We start from the raw sequence: 10,537 nt of genomic DNA, 5'->3' as shown, positions 1-10,537 counted from the left end.
TTCCCCCCCAAAACTGCACAAAGAGTAAAACATTAATTAAAAAAGTGATAGTAGGCCTAAATGCGTCTAAAAAACTGACATGATTGTTACAGAATCACACTGTCTGCGGCCTCTGGAGAACTCAGAACAACTGCTAGCATAAAGTTTAAGGTAAAAAATAACTGCCATTAAATTATAGTATATTACTACTATGCAATTAGATAAACTGTTCATTCATTCCATCACTTTACCTCTATCTTTATCCCCTTTTATCCTCTTCTCTTCTTTTTGCCACTGTATCTATTGCAGACTATAGCTAATTTATAATGTGTCATGTAAATTCGGCTATCCGTCACAATCAGTAGCCTAACTTTCACCGTGTCTAGACCTGGCGCGAGCTGCCAGGCCCGTTTCTACAGGGGCGCCCTCAAACAAAAGCAATGCGGCGAGAGGCGACGCTACACAACAAATTACCAACAACTGATCGCGCGCGCTCTGTTTCTGACGCACACGCTGGAAGATTGATGTGCCGGACCGGAGTCGGGACTTAGTTAAGGTTTTTTTTTGTCTTTTCTTTATTTGGTATTATTTCGAATTTATGGTTTTAAAATAGTAGTAGTAAAAAAATAAATAAAAAAAAATCACTCGTTCACTTTTTGGCAACCCCTATGGATGAGTGGCGTCCCTAGCATTTGCCTATTCCGCCTATGCCGCGGGCTGGCCCTGCTCCGCCCACCCCATTAACAAATTCAACCTAAACAAACGTCAGTTTTGGTTACTTTCTGCAAGTCGGCTCAAAAGAACAGTCAAGTGAAATTTGAAGGATGGATATATTGTTGGCATTGAAGACAAATGCAGTGTCTGTTGTCATGACTGTCTTGGTTATGTTACTGCTGTGGAAAATTCGAGGAAAGCAGAGCAGTTTAGGACGGCTGCCTCCAGGACCCCCTCCGAATCCACTGCTGGGAAATTTATTTCAATTTAATTTCAAGGAAGCCTACAAATATTACCTAGAGGTTAGTAGGCCTATTCATTAAAATAATTCAATCATATAATTGGCTGCTTGTATGATTGTGTTCAAGGCTTATAAAGATGCGCAGGTAGCCTGTAGTGTTTCTAACACCTGTGCAGGTAAACTAGTGAACCATTAAGTGCACAGAATACAAAAACGTAATGAACGTAATGAAAGTAGCCTATAATATAAATAAAAACAAATATATTCACCTGAAATCGTTGATACACTCTTCAAAATAAAAGGTTTAAAAAATAATAATAATGGGGGCTTTCGCAGCGATTCCAAAGGAGAACCATTTTGTGTTCTTCAAAGAACCTCAGCAAAGGCGGGCTGAAATCGCGGCAGATGCCGCTGTTGGTGACACTGTGTCTTCGCCACGGACTTTCCGCGGTCGCTGCCTCTATGTTGTGTAGCCTACTACTATAATAAAACTGTTTGTACTGTAAAAACGACATGGTCTTTTTAAAAAAGAATTCTTCTCAGTGTCCTTTTTCACGCATTGACACTGTCCTATGGGAAGAGTTATGAACATGGAGCCAATCGTTCACAAACTCTCTTCAGCTTTGCTTTCGTACGTTAGCATTTATACATAGAAAAGTCAGGGTGAGAGGTTTATCTTACATATCTAGCTATACATCTAAATAAACAAATTACAATGTAGTTTTTTTACAGGCTTTGTGAGGTGCATCTGCTCCACCGTTACTAGGTGAGCGCCACTATTCTGGGATTTCTAAACCCCTAGAGAAGTTTAAGAGGGCTGAAAGTAGCTCCCTGTATTTCTGTTGCTCAAAGATTATTTTCACTTTTTCACACACTGAATTGCTGTTGGTAGCACTTCAGTGCTATCTGTATCCAAACTTGCACTACAAACAAAATCTTCATCAAAGAACAATGCGCTAATTTACATTGTTTTTGACCCCATTAAAGCAGAATTATGTCAACTTCATATGAGGTTGTTAGAGCTAATTTGAAATGTCGTTGGAATACATATTGAATGTCCCATATCAAATCATATATCCTTTCTTCCCGTAGCTCAGTAAGAAGTATGGCTCTGTTGTCACCATCTGGTTTGCAAACACTCCTGTAGTGATCATTTCTGGATATGAAGCCCTAAAGGAAACTATGATTGGTCTTGGTGAAGAATTCAGTGGCAGGGCCAACTATGCCCTGATCATGAAGTCCACTCTTGGATATGGTGAGGTCGCTTGATGCCCAATGTTTTACATGGTTTATTTGATCTCTTTATATGTGTATATATATATATATATTCACGTAGTAGACCAGAAACATTTTCTCTATGCGCAGGTGTTCTGTCCACCAGTGGACACAGATGGAAGGAGATGCGCAAGTTCTCTCTCATGACACTGAAGAACTTTGGAATGGGCCGCAGGAGCATCGAGGAACGAGTCAGGGAGGAGGCTGAATATCTCGTGGAAATGATCAAAAAATCTGAAGGTTAAATCATGTTTATACAATCTTATATTCAGATTATCATGAAACAAACTGCAGACATACACTACAAAAACATCTGACAAAGGGTGCGTCAATAAAACAAAAAAGAACTATAATGTGTCACATCTCATGTTACAGAGCATGGTGTGAGTTTTTACAAAGCTCTAAATTGAAGAAACCTGATCTCTTTGCTCTTCTTTTCTTCTTAAAGGCTCTGCAATCAGCCCTGCAGACATGCTGTCTAATGCCGTGGCCAATGTGATCTGCAGCATTGTCTTTGGTCGTAGGTTTGGATTTGAGGATCCACAGTTTAAGTTGCTCCTTCAGACTGTAAATGCTTACTTCAGTATCCTTAGTAGCCCTCTTGGACAGGTTTGCACTCTAAAGATTTATATTTTATATATATATATATTATCGTTCAGAAGTCTTTTATGCTCACAAAGGCTGCATTTGTTTGATCAAAAATACAGTGAAAACAGTAATATTGTGAATTATCATTAAAAATTCAAAATAGATATTTGAATATATTTTTTGTTCCATTTTAATGTATTTTCAAATAGAATTTATTCCTGTGATGCAAAACTGAATTTTCAGCATCATTACTCCAGTCTTCAGTGTCACATGATCTTTCAGAAATCATTCTGATATGCTGATTTGCTCTTCAAGAAACATTTATTATTATTTTCACAGTTGCTTAATGTTTTTGTGGACACCGTGATACATTTGTTTTTCAGGATTCTTTAATGAATATAAAGTTTGAAAGAACATTTATTTGAAATGGAAATCTTTTGAAACTTTATCTTTACTGTCACTTTTGATCAATTTAATGCATTCTTGCTGAATACAAGTATAAATTTATTTAAAAAAAGAGAAAAATCTTACTGACCCAAAACGGGTGAAAGGTCGTGCACAAATTTTTTTTTTAACTATAAAATAGTACACACACACACACACACACACAAAACTATTTTTTGCATAAATTATTTATTGTATTTTGAGACTCAACTTGATGTTTCTTTATTTTGTTCTCAGCTCTATAATGTATTCCCTAAGTTAGTCAGTCTCTTCCCCGGTAAACACCATCAGCTGTTTAAAGACCTAGAAGAGGCCAGAGCGTACTTTAAGCGTGAGGCACAAGCTCGGATGAATAATGTGGATCCCTCTTGCCCACAGGACTTCATTGAGGCCTTTGTGTTAAAAATGAAAGAGGTAAATCATTGAAAGAAATGGTCATTTAAACATATTTAGCCATTGTCCTGAATACATTTACTTGCACCATCTGGTGGTGAGACCATGACATGATGTCAATTAAACACAATGTTAACATTTCTTACCTGTTCTCTTTTACAGGAGAAAGACAAGCCTGACACAGAATATAATTTTGACAACTTGGTTTCTTTAGTTTGGAACATGTTCAGCGCCGGCACAGAAACCACTTCATCCACCGTCAGACACTCTTTACTTCTAATGATGAAGCACCCAGATGTTCAAGGTGAGGTCAAACTAATGCTTCTCTCTCCAAGCATTAAGTGTGATTTTACTTTCACTTGTTCTGTACAGAGCGTGTTCAGAGAGAAATCGATGAGGTTGTAGGACAGGACCGTTGGCCCTCTATTGAAGACAGACAGAGGCTGCCATATACAGATGCTGTAATTCACGAGGTCCAGCGCAGCATGGATCTCGCCCCCATCGCTGTCCCACACAAGACCATGTGCGACACTGAATACAACGGCTATGTCATTCCTAAGGTATTCATCTCTCGTATACATCATCTTGATTCATTAAGTGTTTATTATTATTTACATCTTTCTATTTATTTGTAAAATACTTTCTTGAAGGGAACAATGGTTTTTCCGCTACTATCCTCCGTGCTTATAGACCCCAAACTGTGGAAGAACCCAAATTGTTTTGATCCAGAAAACTTCCTGGATGGAGATGGCCGATTCAAGAAGAATGATGCATTTGTTGTATTCGGCATGGGTGAGCTCAGATCTTCATTGTGCATATTAGACCATAAAAGTGTTGCTCTTAGATGAAAACTGAAGTCAACACATGCTAAATAATTATGTTTATCAGTGTTTTAGTCATTTTGTGACAAAATAACCATGTTAAATAATTTATTCCTCAGTAGTTGCCTTTAAAGAACAAATCACAGACAAAAATGGATGAAAGACAAAAAAAGACTTTAAACCAACTTCTGTGTGTTCTCTTGACAGGCAAGCGTGTGTGTCTCGGTGAGGCTCTGGCTCGCACAGAACTCTTCCTCTTCTTCACTTCCCTCCTTCAGCACTTCACCTTCAAAGCCATGGTGCCACCAGAGGAGCTCGACACAACGCCTACAAATTGCAGTTTTGGCCGCATACCCCGCACATACGAGTGCTATGCCATTCCTAGGATCTAGAGGAACAGTCCACAAAATAACAAAGAAAGCATTCAACATACTCTCATTTTATATTGATGCTTTAATGGAAATAAATATGTCCAAAATTATATTATTGCACAAGTGTTTTTTTTTTTTTTTTTTGGCAAATACAAAATTGATATTTAGAATCCATGTTCAAGTCCTCAATTGGAGACGTTACCCACTTTCTGCAGTGTACATTCTGATGAATTAAAGCCTCCAATACCTGATTTTGTTTTACACAGAAGCTTATCATGTCTGTGGAGTGTTTTGAGGACATGAGCAACTATTTTTACAGGTCAAACAATATTATTGGCACTTTTACAAATAATGCGGTTTAACATCCGAGTTGGCACAGTCTTATTTTTCTACATATGGGGGCTTTTAACACAGAACATCTTTTTGGTAAAAGGTAGGCAGGCTACACTGTGACTTTGTTCAAAATTAACGAAATTTTAATTATGAGTCAATACATCATCAATCCTACCGTGATTTTGTCTTACCCTAATTCACTATGGTAAGCCTATAAGGCTATACTTGTTTATATTTTAGACCCAGTGGGAAGGTTTTTGCGGGAAATTGCATACATCACTTGCCCATGCATGTCTCATCATATCCGTAAATAGAGCAAAGTTGCTCCGACTACTTTAATGGGTGTATGGTGTGGGCATGGTATAGGTTAATTGTCACAACGAGCAAGAAAGCGAAATCTCGAACCTCCATTTTTAAATAGAGAATCTCCTTTAAAAAAAGAGAGAAAGAAGTAGAACAGAGCAATGTATGTGGCAAAAAGATAACATAATAGCTCGTAATAAAATGAGAATCAACATCAGCTTGGCTTTTAGGAAATGGCGAGAACCGAGGAATTTGGAATGTTATAAAAGCGATGGGGAGATGACGTTTTTATTACTCAACAGGTGTGTACGGCATTTTATTGAACAGATAAATTGCCATATGTAGCTCTAAGCTCTCTAATAGAGTTCAGTTGTTGTAAGGCTGGGCTAGAATAATAACATCTTCAGCTAGTCAGCTTAAGGGTAACACTTTAAAATACGGATCCTTCGTTAATGAATAACTACACAGGAACAAATGAGTAACACAATATTAACAATCTAGTAACTACAATTAACTAACAAGTAACTCTGATTAACGAATTAGTAAGTAATAGCACACAGATTTAAGTGGTAGTTCACTATTAACTAATCAATAACTACTATTTTTCAATACTTCCCAGAGAAATAATGAAAAAAATTCACAATTCATGCAAAACTAATTAATAACTAATGCAGGACAAATTACTAGCACTAGATTAACATTACTGCTAGATACTGTACACTAATTATCAATATGTAGTAGCGTAGCAGACTTATGATTTGGGAAAGCTGTCAATAATTAGCCTATGCACTGCTGTCTTTTAGAGAACTATTCATAAACTAAATAATTTTTAAGAATTGTTTTTATAAATGCACTTGTCTGGAACACTTACCCTGTGGCCGATTTTCCGGCATTCCTCTGGACTGGCTTTGAATAACTAGACTCATCATGGTGAGTACTGGAACATACTGAGTCATCAGCCATCCAAATAGAATTTTGATTAGAATCATCTAATCATTCACAGGATATATATACACACACATATTTATATATATATATATATACATATGAACAAAGAGACATACATAAAACAATTTTGAGAGGTAGGTTAAATAATAAAATAACTGGTATTTGGATGGCTGATGACTCAGTATGTTCCAGTACTCACCATGATGAGTCTAGTTATTCAAAGCCAGTCCAGAGGAATGCCGGAAAATCGGCCACAGGGTAAGTGTTCCAGACAAGTGCATTTATAAAAACAATTCTTAAAAATTATTTAGTTTATGAATAGTTCTCTAAAAGACAGCAGTGCATAGGCTAATTATTGACAGCTTTCCCAAATCATAAGTCTGCTACGCTACTACATATTGATAATTAGTGTACAGTATCTAGCAGTAATGTTAATCTAGTGCTAGTAATTTTTCCTGCATTAGTTATTAAGTTTTGCATGAATTGTGAATTTTTTTCATTATTTCTCTGGGAAGTATAGTTATTGATTAGTTATTAGTGAACTACCACTTAAATCTGTAAAAAATTCTGTAGTTCTCTGGGAAGTATTAAAAAAATAGTAGTTATTGATTAGTTAATAGTGAACTACCACTTAAATCTGTGTGCTATTACTTACTAATTCGTTAATCAGAGTTACTTGTTAGTTAACTGTAGTTACTAGATTGTTAATATTGTGTTACTCATTTGTTCCTGTGTAGTTATTCATTAACGAAGGATCCGTATTTTAAAGTGTTACCAGCTTAAGACCCTTTCCATCTAAACTGATTATAGACCATTTCAAGGATGTAAACAATAACATTCCGTTGGAATGCTACTGCGCATGTCTGGCCCTGAAGCATTTCCGGTGGCGGCGTTTTTAAATATCCGGTCTGTGAAAACAAGCGCGTAACTTTTACGTCTAGCGAAAAGGCAACAGTTAAAGTATTTCCAAAAACTGAAAATAAACGATGATTGGAATTACCGGACCCTTTAAATAAGACTTTGATGCGTATACTTTTTACACAGAACAACGTTTGCCTGAGTAGTCCGATTGGGTGTTGCGGCTGCTTGCGTGTACACGAGAGATGCGATAAAAGCCTATCGCAGTCTGGATACTAACAGAAAGGTTGGGAACATTCGTCCGTAAAATGTTGATGACATCTGTCTTGTGTTTGGTGAAGATGAAGCAAGTCAAACAGCGTCGAAAACGTACTTATCATGGTTTGTCCGAGGAGGTTACGAGTGGGCATTTCACTTGCATTTGCTGGCATATCTATGCAAACATTCATATTTATTTGTACAGCGCTATTCAAAATACATATCGTTTCAGAGCAGCTTTACAGAACATGCATGTATATTACAACGCTAAATGTACGCTAGTAAACGGACTTCAGTAAAAATTGCTTTAAGTTATGCCAGTACTCATTTCATTCGTTTCCAAATGTGTGCAAGAGGATTTAAATGTCCTATCTGAGCCCCTCATGTGGTCACAAATAAACAGAAGGTGAAAGCAATGTAATGCTGTCGTCTTTTTTTTCTAATGCATAAACCTGTATTAGTCATTTAAGAGAAATGTATACGTGAAGATTAATAATTGTAAAATTAAGAATAAAACACACAGAATACACTTTTTAGGTCCTTGAAGGGAAAATGTTATTTTATGGTATATGGTATACTATTTAGTATAGTATATGGTATACTATTTAGTATAGTCACATACAGATTTGCTAGCTGTGTGTGTATTTATGTAGTCAACATTTAAAGTGGATCAAAAAAGTTAATCAAAAGTTGTCCTAAGACAAGAACAGGTATTGTTCCAAATTAATGTTAACTTTGATGAAAGGTTTTTATCCACTTCAAATGTTGACTACTGTATATATTTAAAAATACATAAACAAAAGAAACATCCTCTCACTTTTAACAGCTTTTATTTCCAGCAAATTTCTTAATGTGTAAATAAATACTTGTATGAACATAATCTGCTTCAACAACTGAGACAACAACATAAAACACATTTCACAGACTTTTTTTGACAAACAGAAATGGAGTTATGAGTCCCTGAACAAAGGGGGTCAATATCAATCCTCAAGGTCTCGAACACATCTGGGGGTTCATGTGTGCGCAGAATTATTGATGTTGCACGTTGATTTTCTGATCATATATTTTTTTTCCAGACACATTTTTACCAATTCCAAACCACATTAATCTTAACTACGATTCATTTTGTATTTAATAATTTATAAGTGATATAGAATTGTTCATCAAGGCTGGAAATGAAAAAAAAAACGTATATTCAGATGTGCATAATTATTAGGCACGTTTTCTTTTGCAGTTAAAATAAGCCAAAAAAAGAGAGGTAAAGAATACTAAAAAATGCCCCACACTTAAGAATCACAAGCTGAAGTGAAGTAAAATACATGAAGAATTAATCTTCCAGAATCTGGCATTAAGTTTTAAGAGTTCATTTTTAAAAATTAACTCCCAAAACTTACTGATGAAGATGAATTCTTCAAACAGTGGAACAAGAGGATGTGATGCTGGTCCTTTAAGAGTCAGTCCCAATCTGTCTGTCCATAAAGCCTATAAAAACATCATCTTCATCTTCATGTATTTTACTACACTTCAGCTTGTGAACCCAAGTCTCTGAGATCCTGATATCTTGGCTCTTCTGGAGACTCCAGGTAAGTTGCAGTTCTGAAAAAATGGTGGCGCTGGAGACTAAAGGGTTCCTGATGGTTTCCCACTTAATTATTTTGCAGTTAACATGTGTCTTTTCTTCTCCACCTGATTTTGACCCTGCTGACCCAATGAGGATTTCACTGTCCAATGGTCATGCTCCTTCTCATGGGCATTTAATAATTTGTGACTTTTCAGTCTGAGTTAAATCTCTTTTTTGGCTTATTTTATCTGTAAAAGAAAACGTGCCTAATAATTATGCACACCTGAATATAAGGCGTTTTCATTTCCAGTCTTCATGTACAATTACATATCCCTTAAATATATTAAATACAAAATGAATAGTAGTTATTAAGCTTAATGTGGTTTTGAATTGGTAAAAATGTGTCTGAAAAACAAAATATGATCAGAAAATCAAGGTGCCTAATAATTCTGCCCACACTGTATGGTCACATGTGGTTTGGCTGTTGTTCCTGTCTCCCTGTAGTAGTCTTGGACGTCTTAAATTACAAATGATGGCTTTCCTATTGAAGACAAAAGCAGAAAAACAATTATTAACTTAATATGGTTAATGCACAATATTTAAGAACTAATGCTACTATTGTGTACTATAGTAAATGTTGGAATTAACATTAGCCAAGCTTAAGTGATGAAAAATGTTTACCGTTACCTTTTGTAATCTACTGCAGCACACCATTCAGGCGGTAACTGTTATACAGTATACATTCTGTAATGTGTTACTTACTGCAGTTGTCAACTAACTAGACAGCTAGCCAACAAATGTTAACTCCTACTTAATTACAGCCCATAAAACATTTAGGGGAAAAGACGGAAATAAAAGCTTGGCCTATTTTCACTAAATTACACGCGTCAAAATGCTAGGTTTATATGTAAACAATAACGAACAGAGCTATCTTAAATTGTGCTGCAGCATACATAAACAGTTAACGTAAAGAGTAGAGAGAGAAAAAAAGTAAAGAGAACAGTTTTACTTACCAGAATCGAAATGTGTGCTGTATATTGCTAGTTGCGTATTCAGCCTTCTCGCTTCACTGATGCAATCCAGGCGCGTTTTTCAGGAATTTAAACATTTTAATTTCCCCAAAAAAGTTCGTTTCGGGCCAGAAGGAGGACCCAACTAACGAGCAACAAGGACCTAATTTTAATTTAGATATTCTAAATAGCAGGATTATATAAATTATGGCAATCCCACTGTACATCAAGCGCATCCCGCCATTGTTTTGAATGCGCTCGACAACTAACCGGAACCGTCCTAGGGCCAAATACGTCACTTCCTTAAACAGACGAAAGGCCGTTGAAATGGTCTATATGTCTTAAACCTAGAAGTGTATGTTTTATGAGCAGTATGGCGGCAAATCAATGACAAAATTAACGGAGCGCACAACTGATGCTGGCGCGCGCAGTAAATGACA

The 10,537-nt window shown here is 36.3% G+C and overlaps 1 protein-coding gene across 1 annotated transcript; it reads left to right on the top strand.

Annotated features, from left to right (window-relative positions):
- Nucleotides 1–803: 803 nt before the first annotated feature.
- Nucleotides 804–4,864, top strand: LOC311297290 (cytochrome P450 2M1-like; the record flags this gene model as incomplete). The annotated part of the gene is made up of 9 exons (XM_084419526.1): nucleotides 804–995; nucleotides 2,027–2,189; nucleotides 2,300–2,449; nucleotides 2,658–2,818; nucleotides 3,479–3,655; nucleotides 3,797–3,938; nucleotides 4,007–4,194; nucleotides 4,285–4,426; nucleotides 4,663–4,864. 9 exons carry the CDS (start codon nucleotides 804–806, stop codon nucleotides 4,845–4,847), a joined length of 1,500 nt encoding a protein of 499 aa, XP_084275652.1. The 3' UTR covers nucleotides 4,848–4,864.
- Nucleotides 4,865–10,537: the final 5,673 nt, after the last annotated feature.

Source organism: Rutilus rutilus (assembly GCF_951802725.1).
Source record: "Rutilus rutilus genome assembly, chromosome: 9".
Classification (NCBI taxonomy): Eukaryota; Metazoa; Chordata; class Actinopteri; order Cypriniformes; family Leuciscidae; genus Rutilus; species Rutilus rutilus.
This window is presented reverse-complemented; position numbering and strand designations above follow the sequence as displayed.